General features: G+C 36.6%; 4 protein-coding genes across 4 annotated transcripts; 3 read left to right on the top strand and 1 right to left on the bottom strand.

Annotated features, from left to right (window-relative positions):
• The first annotated feature begins 683 nt into the window (after positions 1 to 683).
• Positions 684 to 11981, top strand: ros1 (c-ros oncogene 1, receptor tyrosine kinase). The gene is made up of 28 exons (XM_056767923.1): positions 684 to 925; positions 1013 to 1058; positions 1162 to 1310; positions 2035 to 2170; positions 2262 to 2466; positions 2546 to 2622; positions 2897 to 3022; positions 4169 to 4353; positions 4488 to 4585; positions 4696 to 5198; positions 6091 to 6294; positions 6375 to 6485; positions 6619 to 6800; positions 6929 to 7120; positions 7222 to 7322; positions 7815 to 8029; positions 8135 to 8313; positions 8419 to 8581; positions 8757 to 8846; positions 8939 to 9068; positions 9169 to 9334; positions 9738 to 9802; positions 9901 to 10030; positions 10249 to 10346; positions 10456 to 10659; positions 10746 to 10880; positions 11040 to 11200; positions 11414 to 11981. The coding sequence occupies exons 1-28, from the start codon at positions 815 to 817 to the stop codon at positions 11572 to 11574; spliced, it is 4323 nt and encodes a 1440-aa protein (XP_056623901.1). The 5' UTR covers positions 684 to 814; the 3' UTR covers positions 11575 to 11981.
• Positions 11982 to 12166: 185 nt separating this feature from the next.
• Positions 12167 to 15043, top strand: styx (serine/threonine/tyrosine interacting protein). The gene is made up of 11 exons (XM_056768715.1): positions 12167 to 12362; positions 12785 to 12817; positions 12930 to 12983; positions 13067 to 13164; positions 13250 to 13310; positions 13409 to 13445; positions 13628 to 13667; positions 13794 to 13844; positions 13962 to 14034; positions 14126 to 14219; positions 14539 to 15043. The coding sequence occupies exons 1-11, from the start codon at positions 12303 to 12305 to the stop codon at positions 14610 to 14612; spliced, it is 675 nt and encodes a 224-aa protein (XP_056624693.1). The 5' UTR covers positions 12167 to 12302; the 3' UTR covers positions 14613 to 15043.
• A 145-nt stretch (positions 15044 to 15188) lies between these two features.
• On the bottom strand, positions 15189 to 18580 carry gnpnat1 (glucosamine-phosphate N-acetyltransferase 1). The gene is made up of 6 exons (XM_056768716.1): positions 18460 to 18580; positions 17373 to 17533; positions 17225 to 17287; positions 16982 to 17109; positions 16609 to 16670; positions 15189 to 16425 (listed from the first exon to the last, which is right to left on the bottom strand). The coding sequence occupies exons 1-6, from the start codon at positions 18465 to 18467 to the stop codon at positions 16278 to 16280; spliced, it is 570 nt and encodes a 189-aa protein (XP_056624694.1). The 5' UTR covers positions 18468 to 18580; the 3' UTR covers positions 15189 to 16277.
• Positions 18581 to 23511: 4931 nt separating this feature from the next.
• On the top strand, positions 23512 to 25484 carry socs4 (suppressor of cytokine signaling 4). Its single transcript, XM_056768507.1, is given in 2 exon segments — positions 23512 to 23608; positions 24313 to 25484. Coding segments are annotated over 2 exon segments (1269 nt in total).
• The last annotated feature ends 568 nt before the right edge of the window (positions 25485 to 26052 follow it).

Raw genomic sequence — 26052 nt, 5'->3', positions numbered from 1 at the left:
GAGTCTGCTGTTATTATCAAATGTGGGCGAAAAAATAAAAAGTCTGGACTCTAAATCTCGTGTCGTTTAGATCAGAAAACCAGTGTGTTTTTAATCTTTGGAAAAAATAATGTGAGTGAGATGCATCACCCCTTACTACATTTAACCTACTTTTTTAATTAATGCAAAAATTACATGCCTAAATTATGCAAGTTATGGTTATGCGAAGTTGCACCATCTAGTGGTGAACTCTGGCCTGTACAGTGAAAGCATACTGCAACACATTTTTTGATCTGAGCAACCAGCCTCAATAATCTTGTGTATCTGTGACTTGAATGTGCTTTTATACATACAGTATCTTGGATATGGTATATCTGACACTAAAAAAACTTTGTACAATTGTATCAAACAATGACGGTTCTTGTTATTGACCAAATTTGCACTTTTATTTGGCTCCATTTGATTAGTTGGCAATTACATTTTAACCATTAAATAAACACTTCCTTGTATCGGCCTACAACAACTGTAAAGATAACAACTTCCACACTTTATAGTCAAGTGTCCATAGTTCATTCTCTTGTCTTTGATATCCACCAATGAATGACAATTTTAGAGTTTCTTACGAAACACCTGCACGGTTCACGTCTCTCTGCTCAGGACACACCTGTGACGCACGGACCAGGTGACTACAGAATACAGAACGTGCTAGTGTCCGGCCATGGTTACTTTTCATTGATTGATATTTTTTAGGCTTTGGTGATGTCTGCTGTCTTGTAAACATTTACGCTGTATTTACAGTGGTGGCGAGCTGTGTTTTGGTTTTAGAAATTCAGTAATGAAAAAGATTTGTCGTTCGGAGACTCTTTTAACACTTTTTTGTCTATTAATTTGTCTCGGAGCCTTATCATGTGACAAATGCCATCTCGATAGAGCATTGCAACCCATGGTAAGACTGAAAGAGTTATTTATGCAATGTTTAAATAGACCAGACTGTTTTTAGTTACTTTAAATGTCTGAAATAATGTTATTCTAGACAACCGAAAGTGGTCCCAGAGAGTATACTGGTGCCATTTGCCAAAGTGAGTAAAAACTCGGACAAATAGTAGACATGCAATGGAATCAAAATCACAGTTTGTCTCTCAATTTCTTTTATTTCATTTATTTGCATTCATTCTTGCTCAGATGTTCTGTGTCAGCTCACAGCACCATATGCATCTTGGATTGGAACTCATAATATCACTTTGACCTGGAAAGCTCTAAATCAGTCGGATGTTTTATATATTCCTCAATGGACTGGTCCCAGTCTGTCTGGGGTTTGGGCTCAAGCAGAGGTATATATCTGTAATTATCTTCGTTTTAATGCCTACATTAATGAAGATCATACTTTTGCATTCCGCAGAATATTCATATTCAGGTTATTTTTGGGTGAACTGTCCCTTTAAGATAATTAAATCCCGGTTGACTTTCTTTTCTTTCCTAAATTATTGTTTTGTTCTTAATTTAATATTGAATGAAAAATATTATGCATTCTATGATTAATCCCATAAAAAATTTTTTTAGTGTGGTTTGATTGGTGTGATCATGATCATGAGATTCACTTACTTAAAGGTGCTGTGTGTCATTTTTTAGAGGACCTATTGACGCAAATGCAAAATTATATACATTACTATGTCTTCATAGGTGTCTAAAGACCTTACATAATGAAGCGTTATGTTTACTTTTTTTACTGTGGAATTAGATATTTTATCTGCATACACTGCGGGTCCCTTACATAAAATTGGCCATGTTATTTCTACGGAAGCCCTAAACGGACAAACTACTCTACAGAGCGTGTTTTTTGTTAAAACATCACTTCCTTTGGAAGAGAGGTGAAAACGTGACAGCATTTTTATCCTGTGTCAGCAACTGTAGTGTTTCGGAAGAGGTGGTGTGAGCCGTTGGATGCAATTCGCAACATCACCACTAGATGCCACTATATTTCAAACACTGGACCTTTCAAATTGTTTAACTTTGAGCATTTCTTTGCATTGAACAGTTTTATTTCCCTCATTGTAGAATGTTACAGAATCTACATACACTGTTGAACAGCTGGAACCTTTCACCTGTTATAAGTTCAGGGTCTGGGCCGTGATAGCAGAAGAACACATGTGCTCTTTAGAAAGCCTTTGGTATCAAACAGAACCATTTGGGCGTAAGTGAAGTATTTCTATTTCAGGTTTCAAAATGAATAAACTAATCATAAACTAAAGGATGCTAATCCATTTTTGTGATCATGTCTTAAGTGCCATCCAGTCCTTCCATAGACAGTATTGAGAGCGTGTCTGGAGAGAGTGTGGACGTCCACTGGTCTCCACCTGAGAAACCAGCAGGACCCATCTTAGGCTTTAACCTCAACCTTACCACCAACAAACATGTCATAAGTGTAGCAACCGGAGGAAATATCTTCTTCACCACATTCTTCCCAACACTCTACAACACTGCATACAGGTAGATACGGTCTCCTGGAGATGTGAATCACAATAATGACTATAGCGAGTGTCATTGTTTCTCACTGTGTCTCATTCAGGATCTCTATAGCCGCTGTTAACAGAGAAGGTCAGGGTTCAGTAGCTGAAGCCAGTATAACAACACCGGAACAAGTTGGTATGCAACTCACAGTTGAAAGTTTTATGTTGTCCTTTAGTGATTTTGCCAACAGTTTTCTGGATCAACATCCATTAATCAATCGAATCTAATTGGCGGATATGAGTGTTGTTTATAAGCAACAAAGGTTTCGATCGGGAAACATGCCCTGCATGGTCAGATCAGCTTCTATCATGTTACCACAGTGTTACACCATTTGCTATCATTTCTGGCAGATGCACATATGCAGTGGGTTGAGAGAAGAAATAATTGGTCATTGTCTGTTGACTTTCAGAGCAGGATGGAGGCCGCTGGGTGTTTGCATCCAGATGGAACACACTGAGGAGAAGAGCAAAGAATGCTGATTTCTTCACTACAGCGGAATGTCTGTCTGATACTCTTATAGAGAGCAACATCACAGGTCCATCACTATAAACATGTGACCGTGGATCACTATACCAGTCTTAAGTAGCATGGGAACATATTTAGTAAAAGACAAAAATACATTGTGTGTCGATTTTTCTTTTATGCCAAAAATCAGTAGGATATTAAGTAAAGATCATGTTCCATGAAGATATTTGGAAATTTTCTACCTTAAATATATAAAAACTTAATTTTTTTGTGTGTGGATGGCCTGCCACAACTTCAAAAGCAATTTTCTCAATATTTTGATTTTTATGCACTCTCAGATTACAGAGTTTTAAAAGGTTGTATCTCACCCAGATATTGTCATATTCTAACAACTCATACATCAATAGAAATCTTATTTATTCAGCTTTCAGATTATGTAAAATTGACCCATAAGACTGGTTTTGTTGTCCGGGGTCACATATATGCTTCCTAAACAAAAGTGTCCAAGTCAGAGATTACAGTGTAAATTAAAATATTTGCAGATTTATTATTGTTAGCTAGTACAATTCATAGAATCGAAATTATGTTCATTAAAATAAATTAAAATATAGGACTAAATATTATTGAATCAAATTTGTATCCATTTTTTCTTTAAATGGTGGCATTGTAATTGGAAATAGATACACTTACTTTAACTTAAATAATAAGAAATTTAACATAAATAGCTATATTAAAATAATTTTATGAACATTAACATGACAACTGGTAATAGTTAAATGAAGAAAAATATTAACACAACAAATGCACATAACAAAATGGTTAAAAAGTTGAACTTAAACATGTTAAAAATGAATGAATTGAAAGAAACATGACGTATTTCAAAATAAAAGTTAAGTCAAAACATTGACAAAACAAATGCATTGAAACCAAAAAATCTGTACTGTGCATCATTTTTTGTTTTAAATATACATTTATATTTCCTTAATCAACCTGACTTACACCAGTAAAATAATGTTAAGGGTTCACTCAAATGAAAACAGGATTTTTTAAGTAAACTTGATGCTGTGATTGTTTAAAATGCCTGTATTTTTATTTTAGTACAACTGTGACCCTACATAATGTCTCTTGAGCTATGAATCCACAATCTCTATGCAACAAGATTTTGCTTTGGTGTGAAGTTCTTTTACTTTCTGACATCTGTCTGATGATTTCACAGGAGTGGCCATGCACTATAGTTCAAAAAAGGTCTATTTTGCTGAAGGGACGCATATTTGGGTTAAAGGAGCAGAAAATCTCACCGACCACTCGGATCTTAAGCTTCTTTTCTCTGTTGATGTGAAGGTCACAGCACTGACAGTCGACTGGCTTTATCAGAGGATGTACTATGTCTCCAGCGGTAGTGTGTGTACATCATTTACTTTTAATTAAAACTTCCATCTGGATTTATTGTTCTGGGTTATCGTGTTTGTTTAATCGCTGTGTTATTAAAATATTGTCATTTGTATCTTCTTTATTTCATGTTAAAATAAATGCAGGTCTTTTATTGTGGAATAGATGACTGTACTTTTCCAGTCCATGTAAATCTCACCCTACCCAGTGACCCTTTGGACATTATTGCAGATCCATATAATGGGTGAGTATCTGGAAACACTATTTTACAACGCCATGAAAACATTGCTTGTATTTTGTAAACGTTAACACAAAAAGTAAATTACTGAAACTAAAAAAATTGTGTTTCGTCAGATTTTTGTTCTTGCTGCTATCCAACGGTATATTCCGCGCCCCTCTTCTTGGCCAACAAGATGAGATAAGTCATGTTGTGAACACATCCCCAAATGCTCTGTATGACTTGGTGGTCAGTTTCCCCAATAAGAGGCTTATTTTTCATGATAGAAGAGATCAGACACTCAAAGCTGTATCTCTGGATGGGTTACATGCGGTTACACTGTACACAAGCATTATGTTTGAAGCAACCAGCTTTGCTTATGAGGAGGATTTCTTCATGTTCTCTGATGGCCGTGCACTTTATAAAGAGGTTGGCCAGGGTCAGGTGGCCATCTTTAATGAATTCCCTATGGACTGTGATGACCTTAGTAGTCAGTATGAAGGATTTGGAAATATTTGCTATTTTAGTCCATTGGCGCAACCATATCCGGTGCCACAAAGACCGAGAAATCTACAAATCCTGTTTGGATCGGATAAGGCCAATGTGTACTGGGATAAACCGGAAATAACGATCGGAGCAAGTGAGTATTTAAGTTCATATTCAATTTATTTTCTGTAGAATGTTTCAGCAACCACACGTTAGGTGGCCCGAACATAACTTAATTGTTGATTAGTTTTAATGCAATTCAATTAATATACAATAACATTTTAATATAAATTATAGCTAAAATAAATATGTTGTAGCCAAACACAGACTGGAAGTTAACTTCTCTTAGTGGGAAGTGATTTCGGGTTGCCAGATCCCGGTTAAAAACAAGACGATGTTGGCGTCAAGTGCTCCAGCACTTCCAGTGACCCGAGTTCGAATCCCAAACAAAGATGCAAAAGGCCAAAAAAAACAAACAAGACGATGACCGATTAAAACAACCCTAAAAATTCACCAAATGACCACAGCACAAATATACGAAACCACAAATTTTGCCGCTCTTTTACCTAAATATTTTACAGTCAACGTTATAGTCTACACAATTTCATATAGAAAATAGCTGTGTAGGCTAATGGTAATAATAAACACAGTTGATTTTCAAAAGAACTTCATCTTATCTTAAGAATGACCACCTATGTAACAAAATCTTTCTACCTTTAACTCGCCAAATAAAAAAACCCGTGACAACAATTTAAAAGTGTGGAAAGATTGCAGAATTGGCAACCCTGAATGATTTAAAGATGATTTACAGAAGATGGTATAAATCACAGGAAAATTGTGCAAGTAAAATATATTTAAAAACGTAATGCCTGATTGATAATCACTGCATGCAGCATAAACCCTATACGATAAAAATGAGTGATTTCTTATTGGAAGCAAAGTGTTTTTATAAGCGTTTGTCATTTATTATTTGAAGGTTGGTTGAGTTTGAAATTGGCTTATAAAGGTGATTCAGTATGCAAATTCAATTTTGTTCCGCACTGTAGGTTCATCCGGCTGGCAAAATTGGACATATTTTGTAAACTGCTCATTGAATGGGCTGCTGGTGACAAGCTTCAGTGGAGTAACTAGCACACATGTAACAGTATCAGATCTGGAGAGCTCGCATCGGTACTGTGTTTCTGTCAGAGCTTGTTCTCCTGGTGGATGTTCGAGATCAGTCTCTTTTGAAGGATCAACTCTTCAGGCTGGTGAGTATTCTCATACATTTGATCATAGCTTTATTGTAGTGTTTACAAACACAGTATAAGATTTCATGTTTCTCGATCAGTGGATGAAGCACCGTATATAGTTGTTGCTGACGGTCATGGCATCTGGAAGCAGGATTTGGATAGCAATGACTTTCTGGAGCCCCTGGTGTCTAACATCAAAGATGTGAAAGGTGTTGACAGATAAAAATATCATATATTATTTAAACCCATTTATAAATATGATATTTTACATTTAAAACCCTTGTACATGTGTAAGTATGTGATGGGCTGCGTGTTTAAATAAATCTTTTTTTTGTGAAATAGACATTGACTCGTATAATGGAACCATCTACTGGACCAACAGTTCAGGTCACATCAACTGGGTTGAACTGAGTGACCAGTCTCTAAGCGGCAACGTCATCACAGATCCACTATCCATGAGAGCCGAATCTGTGGCGTTTGACTGGCTGGGTCAGTATCTGTACTGGAGTTGCAACTCAAACCAAGTACGTCCTTGTGCTGTTTAAAAGTGTCCAAAATTTTCTATCTAAAGACATGGCAAATAGAAGCTCCAATTGACTTCAGTCTGAGACACTTTGAAAGCTCAATGCAAAACATTTGTTTCTGAAATCAGATATGCAAAGGGTCTACATCCGCACAGCATGTTGAGATATTTCACCAGGCAGATGATAAGATTCTCAGTTTGGTAATTGATTCATTGAATGCTGCCATCTACTGGACCACTAAAACATCCGTGGAGGGTTGTAGACTGGATGGAGAAGGATACCAACTTCTGGATAAAATGAGTGTGTTCTCTGGTAGAGAGGTACGATATACACATACAGTAGAATATCAAACATGTACGAGTCTGACATATCCTGGTCTGGTCAAATATTGTTTGTTTGTGTTATTAAACTTCCATTGTAGGTTGCTGGAATTACTTTGAATGTGATGGAGAGAAGTCTATATTGGTTGGTGCAAGATGGTACCATGGTTAATCTGTACACAGCAAATTTTAGAGGAGACAGGTCGGTTTACAGCAAATATTTAAAGGGACAGTTCACCCAAAATGAAAATTGTGTCAGCATTTACTCACCTTCGAGTTGTTTCAAAGTTGTAAACATTTCTTTGAACACAGAGAAAGATATTTGGAAGAATGCTTTAACCACACAGATCTTGACTCCCGTAGAAGGAAGAATTACTTGATCGTTTTTTTGTTCTATTGAACAAAAAAGAAGACATTATGAAGAATGTAGTACAGCAAACAGTTCTTGGTCACTTTTGACTGGTATGGTAGTCAATGGGGGGCAAAATCTGTCTGGTTATAGGCATTCTTCCAAATATCTTTCTCTGTGTTCATCATAACAAACTAATTTATACAGATTTGTTTGACAGAATTTTCATTTTTGAGTGAAGTATCCCTTAAAAAAGACTGTAAGTAGTGTAACAGGATTGTTTAATTGACATTCATTCTGTCATAATATTTGCTTATATTTATAAATGTGCATTTTGCCATAAAGGATGCAAACGTCTAAAGGGGTAGAATATGTCCAATGGACCACATCTCAAATCTTCAATCATCATGTGGGATACTACAGCGGGCGACTTCTGTGGTTGGATGAAAACAAACAGTTAAGGATTCAGGAGGTGAACCAGACAACCAGTGTCCGCATGTCTTCTACTAACCCACTGACAGCTTTTTCTTTAGTACAGGAGATGCTCAAACCTCTACCAGGTCAGCGGCTCACATCTCATATTGATGTCTGAACATTTTAAAGCAAACGTAACCCTTCTTTTGCAAAATATTTATGCATTTTGAATATATTTGTGTGTGTTCTAGATGGGTTCTTATCTCCTCCTGTTGTCATTCCACCCGCCGTTCCCAAAACCTCAGTTCGTCTTGAAGGGAATCACACATTTTTCCAGATTCTCTGGGATGCCAGTAATATTGACTTTGGGAGTGTCTTTTATTGTGTGGTGTCCAAGGAAATGTCGCAAAATGCTGAACAACTTCAAAATGTACCAAAAATAAAAGCATTACAAATAATACAAATACAATTTTATATGTATTCATTTATTCAACGTTATATCGGATCAATTATGTATTTTTACTCATTGCTGCAGAACTTTCCAACCAGATATTGTCCGCCTGGAAATACAGTTTTTAAACCAGTCATAAATGTGACAAGATTCAAGCCGGACGCAGAATTTAACATCACCATAACCCCCTTTTCATACTGGGGTAAAGGGGCATCAACAAGCATGATTCTGTATACTCCAGGAATGGGTAAGAAAGCTTCATCGTCATTGTATTTACATTCAATTAGAATATATAAATCAGCTTATTTGAACAACAATTGCACAGAAATAATGAAATTCAATTGCACTGAATTTTACACTGTTAGTATAATGAAACGTTTTTTTTGTGTGTGTTCAATATGTCTCTGTTTGTCATCCAACAGACACTCCGAAACATACAGACATCACATTGGTTATCGTGATCACAGCGATTTGTGTTTGTGTTGCAATTATTGTCATCCTGGCTGCAGTCAGTAAGTAAAAAAAGCACACAACTCACCTTCATATTATATGTAAATGTATACTACAATTAACAAAAATTGTGCATGCTTCTGTTTTTCTGAAGTTTGGCAAAGATTTCACAAGAAGCAAGATCCAGGGACATTTGAACAAACAGGTGTGCATCTCCACACCGATGAGGAGTTGGAGTATATTCGGGGTTTGGTTGGTCTTGGCAACGCATGCTATGCTGTCAGGTGAACAAAAATATATCTAAACTCAGTTTCATTGTACAGTTGATCATTTTAATGCATATTAAAGATTCAAGTGTATTCATCTCTGCATAAATATCGACAGTGACATACCTGGCCAAAGAGAGATAGAGTCCCTTCCTGTATTTCCCCGGGACTGTCTGAAACTACAAAGGCTGTTGGGCAGTGGAGCGTTCGGAGAGGTTTATGAAGGGATCACAACTGGCTGCCAAATCACAGAAATAGGGTCAGATGAAAGAGTGGCTGTTAAGGTAAAGTATAGATAGACCTTTCATAAGGTCCTGTATGTTCGATCTCTTAAAGCTCCCAGAAATACATAAGTAAAGTTAGGGGACAAATCACATAAAGGTGGTGTAATAAGTAAGCCTTAAGCTGACTTCCCCAAAATATTAAAAACATTGGGTCTGTGTTCACAACAGTGCTCTGTTTGTTTAAGAATCCTGAGCAATTTAATCGTGGGTAGGACTGGATCTGAAGTCGTATTATTGTGCTATTTAATCTGTTCATAGTGGGACATTCACTGTATCTTTTTAAATCTCTTTTTTTCTGCAACTGACAAATAACCTCTTCCACAAATTTATATACAGAAACATGTCTATAAACACAAGCCTGAGCTGCTTTACAATTGTATAATGTGTTACAAACTGTTCACAGACACTGCACACCGGTGCCAGTGAATACGAGAAAGCTGAATTCTTGAAAGAGGCTTCTTTAATGAGGTATAATAAAACATATTCTTTAATTTTTTATTTATTATATATCATTATGGTACAGAAAACTATTTAAACATGCATTGTTTTGTTTTTTGGGTATTCAGCCAGTTCAATCATTCTAACATCCTGCGTTTGCTTGGAGTTTGTCTGCTGAACGAACCACATTATCTCATCCTGGAGCTGATGGAGGGAGGAGACCTCCTTTCCTACCTGAGAGGAGCTCGTCCTACAAATGTAAGTGTCTTATTCTTATTTTCTTAAATCTAGTTATGTGAACTTTATCTGTCGCATTCTGTAGATTACCAGCGAAGATTATTTTGACTGGTCCTTTGATTTGTCAGATCGTGTATAAAAATGCAAAGCTTCATGTTTCTGGTTTTATAGACTCATATAAATATAACCACAATTTAATATTTAGTTTTTATCACTTTGAAATATTTTATGTCTCTCAGAAACGCAGAGAGTTATTAAATCTGACCAGTCTTCTGGACATCGCTTTGGATGCTGCTAAAGGGTGTGCTTATTTAGAAAGGATGCATTTTGTTCATAGGTAAAGATTTGATATGGTCTGTTCTTTCTTTTGACTAACTTGCGGGACGCTTTATTAGAAAGTATTGGACTCTATTCAACAGTGAATTTTTTTACTTTTTCGTGTGCAGAGATATTGCTGCAAGAAACTGTTTGGTTTCAGTGAAAAGCTACATGGACCCAAAGAGAATCATTAAAATAGGAGACTTCGGATTGGCCCGTGACGTGTATAAGAATGACTACTACAGGAAGAGAGGCGAAGGTCTGCTTCCCGTCCGCTGGATGTCACCAGAAAGCTTAACGGATGGAATTTTCAATAAATTCTCAGATGTCTGGTAAATATTGCAAATATCGCCTTTACATTTTAAGTAGCATGCATGTCCATCCAAATAAACCGATATATTAACTTGCAAATTGCCAGGGCGTTTGGTGTGCTCCTATGGGAGATTATGACATTAGGAAAGCAGCCATATCCAACCTACACCAACCATGAAGTCTTAAATTATATCAGCCAAGGTGGACGAATGCCTTCACCAACAGGGTGTGCCCCGAGACTGTGAGTTCCATAAATAATTAATAAATATATTGACTAGTAGCTTTAAATGTAAAAGGTACACATCAAATATAAACTTTTTTAATTCATCCGTGCCCGAAAATGATGTTACATTACAGCACATTGTATTGTGTTTTATTTCAATTGTATTGTATTGTATAGGCACAATCTGATGATGGACTGTTGGAAAAAAGAGCCGTCTGAGAGGCCAAGCTTTCACCAGCTACAAGAAACCCTGAATAAATTGCGGGACTATGAAGCTGATAAAGAAACAAGCCAAAATATGACGCACGGTCATGTAAACCAAGCCTATCAGGAGGATGGTAAGAAACGTTTATGTTAAAGTGCTTGAATTTTTTTCACATTTTGGAGCCACTGTATAACATCAGCATCAACATATTTGCGTTCCTTCCTCAATGTGATTTATTTGAATTCATCTGGATTACATTGCAAGAGTTTGCATGGGACTCTAACTATTTTGCAGACTGGTATATTTCAACATACAGTATTGTGCTAATGGTAACTTTTGTTTCTAGATTTGCCAGAGGAGGTCTGCACAGGGGTGGATGAAGATGAAAATATGGAAACTGGACTTTCTCCAGTGCTCAGCAATGACGGACTAAATTACTTGATGTATAAAGCTGAGAGTCTAGACAGTGTTCAAACAGACACCACTACAGAGTCAGAGGATCGCTAACATTATGAAACTAGTTCAAAATAACATGTCATAGCTTTCCTGTAGCTCAGTGGTAAGAGCATTGCGTTAGGTTGTGGGTTCGATCCCAGGGGATTGCAAATACCTATGTAAAATGTATAGGATAAAGCAATGTAAGTCGCTTTGGATAAAAGCGTCTGCCAAATACCTAAATGTAAATGTAAATGTCATGTATACACATCAAATGCACTACGTAAAATAACATTTAAGCACTATATAAGATAATATAACTTTGACTATTGGAGCCTTGCAGAATATGTGTATTCCTATATATTGTTTACAGTAGGCCTATTAGTTATTTTAATACATAGAATTTATAAATGTAAGTAAACTAATAATAAAAGTAATGTGTTTAGAGATCATTTATGTATTGTATTGCATTTGCTGTGATTAGGAAATTCAACAGTTACACAAAAAATTCGTTTTTTTTTAATGTAGGGTTGAGCATAATTAATATCAATTTCCAAAAATGACAATAAAGGGCCTTGGATACCTCAAAAGTATGGAAAGCTCTGTCCAAAATGACTTAAGCGTGGCACACAAAGAAAGCCACGCCTCCCTGTCACGTGAGCGACCTGGGTTGAAGCAGAATGGCGCGCGTGCGTGCGAAGCTCCTTCACAAAGTCCACTTTATTTGCACTTAGTTCGTCTTAAGATTCACTTTATCACTGGGGACGTGAACGCATTAAAGCTGGAATATAAATCGCAGGATGGACGAAGGGAATAAACTTCAATTCCCGTCCCTGCCAGTCGCCAAAGAAGAGCAGCTGGTATGTTATAAAGATATTAGCCCAATGCTAACAACAGTTTAATTACAGTCACCATAAGGATATATGTGCATGTTAAAGCAACGCACGTTTGTCTAATATATAAGTTCATAAATAAATGAGGACATTGGTCCACATTCACTTATTGGAGTCCTTGCTGAAGAACAGTTGACATTTGCTATTTAGTTTCTGTGCTTAATAATAACAACAGCACAGAAGTCATGGGATTCATAATATATATAATTGCAAATGACAGGCCGTCTTGGATATTATTTATGCTTTTAAACTTATGGGTTTGATTATAAACAGAGACATGGTTCTGCTAATAATAGGAGATTTCTCAATCTGAAATTGCATGTAATATTAGTGACGTAACATATGATATGTGTGTAAAACCTAATGATATAATTTCGCAATTTCTGCAGGATTGGGCATATCCAATGAGAAGAGAGATGCAGGTGGGTGATTTTAGAGGTTTTGAAGTTGAGCTGTTTGTCATAATAGTAATATAATCTCTAATGTAAGTGATCACGTGGTCTGCTGAATTAATGCATGTTCCTTTGATTTTAGGAAATCCTCCCAGGCTTGTTTCTTGGTCCCTATTCGGCTGCTATGAAGAGCAAGGTGTCGTGGGAATGATTTCAGGTTCATCGAGATTAAAGAGTCTGTGCTTCGATTTGATCTTATAACACATTTCTGTCTTTTAGCTCTCAATACTGGAGAAGCAGGGAATAACTCACATTGTGTGTGTACGACAAGACATCGAGGCCAACTTCATAAAGCCAAACTTTCCCTCTAAATTTAGGTATTACGCTGTTTTTTTTTTTTTTGTTATTATTTGTTTCTCATGTTTCTAAATAAGACTAAATGTCTTATTTTATTGTTTATAGGTACCTTGTTTTAGATATAGCAGATAACCCTGTGGAAAATATAATTCGATATTTCCCAATGGTAAGACGGACGTTTTCTTGAATTCAACTATTAAAAGTGTTTTCTTTGCCTCGTTTGTATAAACAATGCATTTACCTGTTTTTTCTCTCTCTGTTTAGACTAAAGAATTTATTGATGGATGTTTAAAATCAGGAGGTAATAATAAACATATTGACATAGTTGGTAGTATATAACAGCACAGCATTTTTGCACTAAAATATTATTATATATATATAAAAATATATGTTTGCATGTGGTAGTGTGACCCAGATAGTCATGTTTTACATTTTAGCCGGTCTGATTTAACTGATTTTATTTTTTAATACATTGTTGTGCAGGGAAGGTACTTGTTCACGGAAATGCAGGGATATCAAGAAGGTATGTTACAGCTAAACAAATTCATGATGTTTGGATGTCTTTATTTTTTATGAACACAATTTAATTTTGCTTGATTAAAAATAGTAAATATAGACAACCTTACACTGTGGTGTTTTTCTTATTCAGTGCTGCCTTAGTTATTGCCTACCTTATGGAAACATTTGGTGTAAAATACAGGTAATAGTCGAAACTCGGTTTTAGTCAACCAAAATGACCAACATATGTTAATGTAAAAAGTAATGCAGAGTTAGTATTCTTTTATAGTTGATTCTGTTGTATGTTATTCGATCACAGAGATGCCTTTAGTCATGTACAGGAGAGACGATTTTGCATTAATCCTAATGTGGGCTTTGTTCATCAGCTACAGGTAAGATTGAAAGAAACCTCAACACACTCATAATTCACTGTGCGTTACCACATTATATTCACTAATAAATGGATGTTTTGTTAACATTCAGGAATATGAAGCAATATATCTTGCCAAGTTAACCATCAAGATGATGTCACCCATTCAGTTGGGCAGATCTTACTCCATTCAAGCTGGGATGCCAGGTGAGGGACATTTCATGTCAGTTTTTTAGTATAATTTGTGGTTTACTCTTATGAAGTCATTTAGACTCTTATGCTAGCTTGAACTTGTACGGTCAATTTTTTAAAATAATTTTTATATTGTCGGCTCCTGTTGATTAATGACTTTCCTCATTTGAAAATCACTTAAGTTAAATGCTTGAATGTATGTCCATATACATTTATCATGACAAATTACTGGGATGATTGTATTAAGAGCAAGATCTATATTTGGTACATTAATGTACAGAGCTGAGATCATAATATATACAGTTACGCATCATGCATTTGTGTTGTGCTACAGGAAGCCTAAAGCGAACACTAGAGGAGGACGAAGATTTCGGGAGTATGCAAGTTACAGCGGCACAAAACGGATAGGCTTTACCATTACGTGCTTTACTGCAGCGGACGTTTCTTTTTACATTTTTATTGGGATTAAAAATGTAAATATTTGTACAGGGGAGAGGGTTGGGAGGGAGTGACTGCTCCTTGTGACTCTTGGAGTTGGGGAAGATTTGATTTTTTTTTTTTTTTGAGCTGTATGCACTGAACATTTTTGCAGTTTTATAGTATTTAAAACATTTTGCATTTGCAGCGGGACAGTATTGCAATAATGCACTGTTGATACTTGAACTACTGTCGCTGAACGGGTGGGCGGGATATCGGAGGAAAAAGACTGTCACTGCCATAACAATGAATTGGTGGTATGGATCAGTCTATATGGGAAGGAATTACGATGAGATAAATTGAGATATGTTTGCCATAGAATTAACATCCCTCTGCTCAATAAAAGATGGCTATTCACCTTATGTATTTAGTGTTATCAGTCCATTCAAAAAAAATCTTTGACTGTTTATGATAAGATTAAGACTGAAGGGCTTTATTGTTGAGCATTGCTTTAACTGCTCATTTAATTTGCTACAGATGACAAGCCATTGAAAGTTATACTCAAACTTGATTTAAAACCTTTATTTAAATACAGTATAACAGTATTGTAACAGTTTAGACCCATTCACCTTGTCATTCAATGGATTTACATTAATTTCAATATACAGTTAAAAAAATTGATGACTGACACAATGAACAGATGAAAGCTGTCCAACTAAATGCCACTTTTTGCTGTCAATGAAAGTACAAAAATAGATGCATTTATTCTATAAAGATGAATTTGTTGCATAAGGATATATTTTGCAACAAAATAATTTATTTGCCTTCATTCTGATGTGTACATAACTATTGATTCAATATATACTGTATATCAACAGTGGCTTGCACTAGAGCCAAAATCTTGTGACAAATACATCAGCATAATAAATAAATGTAAACATTCTATTATTGATTTCTACATTAAAGCCAAGTACCTGCTGATGAGAAGAATATTAAAATTCAGACAGATTCAATTCACCTTTCATAGAATACACATAATGACAAACGTGATCTTCGTTTCGGTACCTTTTAAAGAACAGAAAGCACAAACTACACCATACCTCTAAGTGGAAACCCTTCAACAAGCAGTTTTGTAAATAGTGTTGTTAAAACTACTTCAAAGCTGAAAAATTATTGTTTTCTGTCTTTGACGTCGACAATAAAAGATACAACGCCTAGTACAGAAAGATCTCTGTATGAAACCATTAGAAATTATTCAAGTACATTACGACAAACCAATTGGGTCTTTCCTCTTTGGCAGGCCACAGTATTAAGTATGTGATCAAATTATAATGCGGTCTTCATACGAATTCTGAAAAAAGTGTCATGTTTTAGAGGAAAGAACTGCACATTTCAAAGCAAGTGCTTGAAACATTTAGACAGAACATTCATGACTATGTTTTGTTCTGTGTTGCAGTCATGTTAAAAATCTCAATTCACAATGCCTAGTTAATATCACATAACCTGTCATCAAAGTATCAAGTTTTACGGTTCTTTTTTTGCCGGCTAAAAGGTGCAACTTCGAGGTAGTATGATCATACCAACTTAGAGAAAAGACCTCATAACAGTTCATAATGAGTCACCAAACATTCTATGATGTTTTAGATCTTTCTGGGTTCAGTCAAAAAAACGGCACTGCATGTAAGTCTCGTCTGATGCGGAGTACGCCAACTTCTTATAGAATTCCACGTTTTTTGGTGCACACTCCAGTGTTACTTTGTAGCACTGTAATTTTTTGCTGAGGAGCGTCAATGTTGATACCAACCTGAAAAACAAATAAAACTGCCTAAATAGTTATACCAGCATTTTTATTAAGGTTAAAAGATAAATAAGAATAATACAAAATCCAGGCAAACAAAATTATAATGCATGTGTAAAACTGGTCATCATCAGCATTAAATTCCTTCGTATACAATAATAGAGAAGTGCATTCAAATCCCAAACTTACAGTTTTCCGAGCTGTTTTCCTCTGCATACATCACTTACAACCACTTCCTCAACACGTCCTCTCTGCCAGAACAAAACAAATAGTTCAAACACAGTTCAACAGTAAAATGTCTTTTAAAATGTTTTAAGTACATAATGTAAAAACTAAAATAACCTTTATTATTGACAGAATAAGGTCAAGTCAAAGATGAAACTCAATGTTTAGGTACGTATTTTTTTTAAATAAAAAAACAATGCTAATTAAAATGATTAAATTTAGTATTTGAGATCAACTCCAATATCAGAATCAAATTTGAGTACTGTGTCTTGAACACCCTCATATAATCGTTTGAAATGATACATATTGTCAAATGTTCCATTGAGAAGTCAAGTACCTTTGCACAAGAATGGATGAATTTGTGTTCTATGATAAGCATTGCCGTGGCAACAATCTGTCCAAGATTTGTGTCTTCCACCACAATGACATAATAGTCTCCAGTTCTCTTCATATGTTCAAAACTTGCTTAAGAAACGAAGACAAAATAATAACATACTCAATAAAATTTGATTTAAACACATGTATTTTATCTATTTGAAGAGCATTGAATCACATGTCGAATAAGAATGGTTTGCAATACCTTTGAACTGCTCTTCTGTCACCTCGCCGGCTACTGTGAGCTGCGATAAGACTTTGTAGAAGCCTGAAAAAGGCTAAATGTAAAAAATATGGCTATGTCTTAAACTATAGAGCACACTGCTGATCAGGATTGAAAAGTTAACCTGTACCTCTGTCTAGATCAGCTGTACACAGGGGTCTGAGGACCAGACCCTCCCCAGGCTGAGAGGGGGAAATCGGGGGTGAGAAGGAGACAGTGTTGCTGCTCCAGTCCAGTTCATGAAGCAGAGAAGGATCGAACAGCGGGGTGTCGTCGAGCATTGTAGAGATTCTGGAGTTAAATATACAGTAAAGTATAATAAAGTAATAAACATTATCAGTGATGTTAAGTTTATACAACTTTATCAGGCATGAAGCATCTCTATATCAACAAATGTGCATTACTGGCAGCATTTTATTTGGACTTTGATTGTCGAAACATTTACATTTCAAAGTTGAGTGCCGTTGTCTTTACTTAAAAAGGAGCCAAACCCGCTCAACAAAAAGCAACAGACCATCACCGATGGATTAAATGGTTATAATGGGAATGGTAATGGTAATGGAAACTAAAATTATTTCTGTGTATCTCTGTGGCTTATTTCACAACCAATAGAACACCATTATTTCTACTGGAAGAAGGTCCGAAGCGCAACTTAAAAGGAATTTTGTAATGGTTTTAATGGTAAACAGCTAAGGGTCATGACTGTTCTTGTGATGGAAACCATTACAACTTTTTTTCTTTTTTCAGCAGGAAATAGATAAACTGTAATATATAATTATTATTATTGTAACTAATTTGAATATTGACTAAATCTAAAGTGTGTATTATTAATATATGAACAAAACCACGGTATTACACATTAATTTAGTATCCTCCCAGACAGTACTAACTAATCATTTTTGAGTGATAAATCAAAGAGATTACCTCATAGCAAGTTATGGTAGTTCCTAAAACAAGCAACATTTAAATGATAAAGATCACAATCCAATACATTTGGCATAAACCCACCACAGTCGTATTTGCCTTTAAACAAATGTTTAGCCCTTATCTTAATCTATCGTTTCAATGCCTAAAGACCCACTCGACCTACACTCCCAATAAAGCCTCAATACACCAAATGCCATCTATATGTAACGTCCAATCTCTAGAAAGCTAATAAAAGTACTTAAAACGTCTCCATTTATGTTCAGATTTAATGAAGAAGGCAATTTACTTACGGAGACATGTGAACTGTTCACTAAAGTGTTTGAATGGATCCTGAAAAGTCCACTAGCATGGATATTCAATATTCCAGTATGACACTTCCTTCTCCTACGTTATCATTTTTGCCAGTGTCGCCTTTCATCCAATCACATCGGTAGATCTAAATGACAGGCTTCTAGTTTGTCCAATCATGAGCTGCTTGTCTTCATGAGTAAGTTGTTTACACCAATCACTGTAGAGAATAATTATGAAGGCGGGGATTTGTCGGGTAAAGCCTGCTCCTCCCTCTGTGTGCTTGCGTGGAACATGACGTGGCACGGCTTTTAAAGTGGGCGCGACCGCGATGGAATGACGTCTGCATCCGTGTTGTGATGTCTCACTGAGCTGGAAAAAACAGTTTACACACGAGGTTTACCTTTATGTTTTTAAATTGACCATTTGTTGTCATCAGGTTTGACAAGACCGTCAAGTTAAGATGAGAAGCGTTTTTCGTTGTGACTACCATTTAAAAACACACAGAATCTGTGTCATGGGAACCACAGTATGATAAAAATCTTAGTTGCTATAGTTGGTTTTATTTGTTTTGTATGAAAGATGGATGACTAACCATGACGGCTGTCATGAGACATTTTATTCCACAAACAGTCAGTATACAGTCAGCATCCGCCCTTTTAAAGTGAAGAGTTTATAAAGAGTAATAATACACCCCTATTCTAAAAGCACGTAAGTTAGGCTATTTATATTTAGCTACAGCGTGTATCCATTTACATTTAGGCATTTGGCAGACACTTTTATCCAAAGCGACTAACATTGCTTTATCCTATACATTTACACATAGGTATTTGCAATCCCCTGGGATCGAACCCACAACCTTGCGTTGTTTCCGCAATGCTCTTACCACTGAGCTACAGGAAAGCCATCTTGTGTTATTAATTCCAATCCATTATATGTAAAAAATTGTAGGAAAGCTTCCTTTTTGTTCTTATCATTTGCTGTCCAGCAAGTGTATGTCAAAGTGTGGGGATGGATGTACACCACTTTTTGACTCTTGATTCACACCAGGCTCCATGTCAGACTGTTTTAAGTGTTTTCCAGACTTCTGTGTTCTCAGAGAGCACCGGTTACTGGCATTCATCTCGTTTCAAATGCTTATTGATTTTCTCAAGTGTCTAAAAAAAAAAGAGTAAACATTTTCAATTATTTTAAACTACTTTCAATAGATCGGTGCGTATACAGAATGCAGGCTGGAAACTATTTCGCCAGTGTAAACTGCATTTACCAGATGAAATGAAAGAGGGAAAAATGAGGTAAATGTCCATGTAACGGGTGCTTAAACCTTTTAATACAGGTACCAGTTCCAGCAATTAAGACCAAAAATTGAATTAAGGCAATAAAATTTAGGTCTTTTTCATTACTTATTATTACATAAATCAGAATTATTGATGAATCCTGAATGGTGTGGATTGTCAATGTGTGGTGCACACATTTATTGAAATAACAGAGACAAAGCACTTGTGACAACATAGTTTCTCTATAATGCATCTCCTATTACTGCTTAAAAAGGCATCCTTAATAAGCTCAATAACTATGCATGAAAAGCGAAGCAGGGAGACTGCAGGTATTGAATGAACCTTGCGGGAAATAGGGAGGCTGAGAGCATGAAAAATGCCTGCAGAAAGCTGATATACTGGTTCACATGACTACGCCATGGATCATTACATTGAGCGGATGATACAAATCATGGAAATACTGTCTGTTTGTCTTTAATGGCTGTGCATAGACAGAAAATGAGACAGCAAATATTTGCCTTATATCATGTATTTGAATTGAATGAAATAGCTTTACTAGAATTGAGCACTGTAATATTGTTGGATCAATTACCATTTTCTAAACTTTAGGAATTATTTGTTTATTTTGAATTGTGCCAAATGAAATTGAAAGGTGTAGAAAACAAAATCTCTTGAAAATACATAGTATATACACTTAACCCTTGTGTTTTCACTTTTCAGTTAAGATTTGCTTCATCATTTCGTAGTTAAATCAGTACACCCATAAAATCTATCAAAATACATGTACAATATCACTGTGACATTGCTTAAAACTGACTATGAACTTGTTTTGATAGCAGTATTTGTGGCCTGAAAAAATACAGAGCATATTTTCTCCAGTTTTCATTTTATGCAAATAAATGCAAAAACTAGAAACAATGGGTCTCATTCACCAAGAATTTGGCTATTTTTTACGTATTTATTAAATATGCTTATATATTATATACTGCATATATATATATTTATTATTTTAAAATTCATTTTGTCTTAGAGAGAGAGAGAGAGAGAGAGAGAGAAGGAAAGTAAGAGACTGGTGATTTTTGCGTATGTGTGCTTTCAACCGTTCCTATCTTTTCTATTATATTTAGAATCAATTTTAGTACAAAAGTTTTGTGAATCATGATTCGAATGAAAGCATTCGTACGCAGTTTTCACGCATAAATTTGTGCATGCTTAGTAAGTGAGACCCAATATTTTTTTTTAAATTTGGGAGAAACGTTATTAACAATTCGTAAAATGAAACAAAAAGATAATTGTACCTAAACGCATACCTATTCATAGTAAATTTAGAAAAACTAAAAATAGTTTATGTAGTGAAGTATTTTTTCATAACTCATAGAAAATAAGGTGTAATCCAAACAACATTGCACAGATCACTCCGGCTGCAACAGCAGTTAGAGCAGCTGTCCAGAAACAGATACAGATCAATGGAGAGAACATGAACGCCAGAGCCGTGGAGCCAGAGACTTCCTGTTGATTTAATTACAGACTTTCCATCACTCAAAGAGCCACCATTCTCAAGCAACATCAGTGCATCTATACTCGAATGATGGTCATGCGATATTATCTGCCAGACGTACTGCGAACCGGCGCAGACTATGGAACCATTATAACTGTAGGGCCTACCTAAGTCTGTTTACTAAGAGCCTTAAACTTCTATATTATCATAAACAAGTCATCAGGGAGGTGTTGAGAATGTTCATGTGCTCATAAAATAAGGGTGAGGCTCATATGGCCCTGTGTCTTTTGGTTTGACAACACGGTGGTATGAAATATTCATCATATCCTTGGTTGTTCTGCTGGGTAGCAGATCGATAGAGCAGTAATAGCTGGCACGTATGAGATGTCTTTGGCACGGTTCCCTTTCTTTGATAAACTGTGCCATGTTAATGGGTGTACTGAGTTACCGTCCTCTGTCCGCATAGAGATGATTTCTTGCAGATATGCTACAGTTCTGCACACATGGATGGACACAGGAGCTTGTTCTCCCAGTTGCATGATCTTGTTACTTCTTCCAGCTAAACGTGTACCGCGTGTGGTCTGGACGAATCCAAATTTAGTATTTGAAGCGGCAGCATTCTGGTAAAACGCTGAAGAGAAAGGAGAGGTTGGAGGGAAAAGGATGGTGCTGTTCTGAATATTACAACATGAATATTACAAGCATTCAAACGCATTAAAGGATTGTTAACAGACTGACAGGATCTGAAAGATGCCAAGGAGATGTCCAAACAACCCACCATGTGACCTGGAGTACTAAATCCTGTGTGCCTTTACACATTGATTTGATCAACCACTTTTAACAAATCCATTTTTATCACTCACTCTCCTGTATCCTATCCTGTCTGAGCCACACACACATTTGGAGAGAGAGAGCAAAACGAAAGAAGACATTACACCAACACGATCTAAATGCAATACCATTTAGCAATTTCTACACTTGAAGGGACTGTTCGCACAAAAATACAAATTCTGTCATCATCTACTTACCCTCGATTTGTTCCACATCTGTATACATTTCTTTGTTCTGATGAACACATAGAAAGATATTTGGAAGAATGCTTGAAACCAAACAGTTCTTGGCCATCATTGTTTGGCCAGAACTGTATGCTTTCCTACATTCTTCAAAATATCTTCTTTTGTGTTCAACAGAACAAAGACATGTATAAAGCAATTTTTCCTACTATGGTAGGGAATGGTGGCCAAGAACTTTGGTTACGAGCACATTTTTCCAAATATCTTTCTCTGTGTTCATTAGAACAAAGAAATGTATACAGATTTGGAACAACGTGAAGGTGAGTAAATGATGACAGAATTTAAGTTTTTGATTGAACCTGGTCACAAGCTGTTAAGTTTTCCTCCCTTTTGTGGCTTTGTTTCATGTTTTTTACATTTGTATGCAAATGGTTACATTTGGTCCCATTTTATGCCCCCCAACAGTTCAGCTCTGTTTCTAAATTATGACATTCCCTCCACCCCGAGCCTGAATATGATAACATTCTTGCTCTAATAAATAATTCATTGCTATAAAGTAGAATACTTGTGACATTAAAAAATGAGAGTAGAATATTTTAAAACATGAGAATGACATCACCTAATGACCACACGGCCGTAATGAGTTATTGAATTTATTTGCAATCCATTTATGCTAGCAGACCGGATGCACATCCCTCTGTTACTACTTTTGATATTTGACACTTGCCGGTTGGAAGCTGGGAACGGGCCGCCGAACACATTTGAAATGGGTGTTAAAAATTGCTTTTGTGCAGATCTTCTGCGCCGGAAGTTCTAAAGTTAAAGAAGGACTCTAATCAATAGATCAATAAAGCGAAGCTTTCAATGTCTGCTAGGACATTACCCGTTTCCTTCCTAACAAGGTTGCCCTTGTAAATAGATGTCTGTGATTATTGACTAATTCGATTCAGTGCTCACTGATTTGATGATGAGTCGAAATTCAAAAGATAAACCTTAAAAGATGTTTGCACATTTAGGCTATAAGAATAAAAAAGGCATGTAATACAGTATATGATTTAGTCTAAAGCTTATACAGATTACACTATTATAACATAGTATACTTATACTATGTACCTTTACTATAGTCAATGACATTTTTTGAGGACAGCAGATTCATTGTCGGATATGATAGGTTAACTGCCCATTGACAAACGTACACACTTCCGTCCATTGAAGGGCAAGTATTCCTCAGAGGAATTGATACTGGAGAGGTTTTAAATAGGAGAGATGTGCATCCCCCATTCAGTTCACGCTGAGCTCTCACTGAATGAACTTCAGACATGGACAAATTCACCACAGCGCTGTGAAGAGCTAAGATTTTACATCTGATATTCTATAAAGGTAGGAAATGTATAATTATCTTTTATTTAAAAAACTTTGATTAGATTAAAGGTAAATGTTAGAAAGTGTTATTGCCAATTTATGTATAACATCTTTTAAACATTACTGCAAAAATTCTGACATTAAGTTTTGGCACAGTTCTGACAAGTTATTTTCTCATTTACTGAATATTATAATTTATAAGTCATGACAGATGATCATTTAAAATTATTAACCTTTTTTTAATTTAAGCAAATGATGATGTGTACTAGGTTATTTATGTATACTTCTCAAAATTCTTTCTTGCATGCTTCTTGTGAAATCATGTGTGTTTCTCTTATTGTAGTTTTTTGGTCATGTTTCTTGCATTATTCACTTGGATATATAATCAGATAAAAGCGATTTTTTAGTTTTCTGGTTAATTTTTACACTTTTTTGGGGGGCTTTTTTAATGCTACTAATTATGAATGTGGCTCTTTAGAATCAAAGTACATAAAATGACAAAAACTCCACCGTGCAAATTTTGACCCTGAATCCAACTTCAAATATTTTGTGCATTGGTTAATTTTGTTATATTTCATTCGATAAGATTAAATTTTTTGCAATGTGCATATACTGTATAATACAATTAATATCTAACCAGACATGCCAGACAGTGTATTATTCAATACATTTTTCTTTCCTAACCTTATTTTATTTCCAAATTCCATGCAGCAGTTGTCTGAAAACGGCCTGCAGAAATGTCAGACAAGAAGCCCAAAAACCCAGACGCACGACCCAAGAACCTTCGGAGCTGGAGTGCCGATAGTTACATCCGCAGCATTAAAAAACGCTCCCGGGGGTCCCGCCACGAGACAGTTCCCAGAGCGGATGAGGGGGAGGGAATGGATGACCAGAGCATGCGCTCCGCCTCGTGTCCCCGGAGACGCAGGGAAAGAAAGTGCAGCTGCACGATCCCAGGAGAACCTGATTCTGACTCTCCTTGCAGAAAAGGCCTGTCCCGTCGATCCCTGAGACAAAAGTTTCAGGACGCCGTTGGTCAGTGTCTTCCTCTTCGCAGTCATCACCACCATCATCATCACCAGTCTGGTTCTTCACGTCCGTTCTCCGTCCTTCTGTGGTCCAAACGAAAGATTCACGTTTCTGAGCTCATGGAGGATAAGTGTCCCTTCTCCCCAAAGTCTGAACTAGCTCAGTGTTGGCATCTCATCAAGAAGCACGGCACCAAACCTTCGCCTTTAAACATCGCAGCGGAACCCAAAAGGCCCGTGTTGACTTCCTCGCCTCCGACGCTCATTTCCTGGGAGGAGATCAGTTCCAATGGAGCTTCCAGCTTGGACGACTGGGATCCGTCTTTTTTTAATGGGGACAGCCAGTGTTGTTCTCACACTGACTACATTTTGGTACCTGATCTTCTTCAGATCAACAACAGCCCTTGTTACTGGGGCGTCCTGGACCGTTTCGAAGCCGAGCAACTTTTGGAGGGACAACCTGAGGGCACTTTTCTTCTCCGAGACTCTGCCCAGGACGAATATCTCTTTTCGGTTAGCTTCAGACGCTACAGTCGTTCCCTCCACGCTCGGATAGAGCAAAATGGGAAGCGTTTTAGCTTTGATGGGCGCGACCCGTGCATGTACAGAGACTCCAGTGTCACGGGCCTGCTGAAGCATTATAGCGACCCCTCCACCTGCCTGTTTTTTGAGCCTCTTCTCTCTCGCCCTTTACCTAGGAATTTCCCCTTTTCTCTACAGCACATGTGCAGGGCGGTTATCTGTAGCCGTACAACATATCCGGGCATTGATGTCCTGCCTTTACCCCAAAGTTTGAGGCACTTCCTAAGGCAGTATCACTATAGATGCAATGGAGCCTGTGCTATTTGAAGAAAACAAACAGCACAGAAAAGGGACAAAATGACATGCTGCTATTTGAATGGTCCTTAAAAACACTTTGAAGAGTGTGAAAAGGTTAATAAATGCAAATTTATGGTGGAGGAAGTTATCATGCAGGGCAAATGCCCTTTGTGTATCTAATCTATCTCCGTGTGCAAAAAAAAACAAAGACATGCAAAGCTCTTTTTAAACCCTTTTTCCCAGTTTCATTTGTATTTTTTATATCTGAATACCCCAGACTAGGGGTCTCCAACATTTTTGTAAGCGAGGGCTACCTGTAGATATAAAATCATCTAGGGGGCTACTTTCAAACTTAAAACATGTGATGCATTATTTTTAGGCTCACAGGACCAAATTCTTTTTTCTTTCGCATATTTTGGCACTTGAAATGATAAAAGCTTACATGATGATTTAGCACTTGGCCGATCCCTATAGGCACAGATTTATCAACTGTCCTGAGCATTATTGTTGATCCCTATGTTTGGCTGGCACCGTAGGCTACAGAGTTCATGCGGGCTACCAGGTGCCCGCGGGCACCACGTTGGAGACCACCGCCCCA

This window comes from Triplophysa dalaica, chromosome 15 (genome assembly GCF_015846415.1).
Source record: "Triplophysa dalaica isolate WHDGS20190420 chromosome 15, ASM1584641v1, whole genome shotgun sequence".
Lineage (NCBI taxonomy): Eukaryota > Metazoa > Chordata > Actinopteri > Cypriniformes > Nemacheilidae > Triplophysa > Triplophysa dalaica.
Note: the sequence above shows the minus strand (reverse complement) of the source record. Positions and strands in the feature narration are given on the sequence as shown.

Excerpts from the sequence above, each read along its gene's own strand:
- ros1 (XM_056767923.1), top strand. The coding sequence starts at position 815 with ATGAAAAAGATTTGTCGTTCGGAGACTCTTTTAACACTTTTTTGTCTA. Across the intron at positions 2,467-2,545 it reads CTCTACAACACTGCATACAG|GATCTCTATAGCCGCTGTTA; the intron begins GTAGATACGGTC and ends TGTCTCATTCAG. Across the intron at positions 6,295-6,374 it reads AGGATCAACTCTTCAGGCTG|TGGATGAAGCACCGTATATA; the intron begins GTGAGTATTCTC and ends TTTCTCGATCAG.
- gnpnat1 (XM_056768716.1), bottom strand. Across the intron at positions 17,288-17,372 it reads TACAGCTGATCTAGACAGAG|GCTTCTACAAAGTCTTATCG; the intron begins GTACAGGTTAAC and ends AGCCTTTTTCAG. Across the intron at positions 16,671-16,981 it reads TCATCCATTCTTGTGCAAAG|AGAGGACGTGTTGAGGAAGT; the intron begins GTACTTGACTTC and ends TTGTTCTGGCAG.
- styx (XM_056768715.1), top strand. The coding sequence starts at position 12,303 with ATGGACGAAGGGAATAAACTTCAATTCCCGTCCCTGCCAGTCGCCAAA. Across the intron at positions 13,311-13,408 it reads TAATTCGATATTTCCCAATG|ACTAAAGAATTTATTGATGG; the intron begins GTAAGACGGACG and ends CTCTCTGTTTAG. Across the intron at positions 13,668-13,793 it reads AATGCAGGGATATCAAGAAG|TGCTGCCTTAGTTATTGCCT; the intron begins GTATGTTACAGC and ends TTTCTTATTCAG.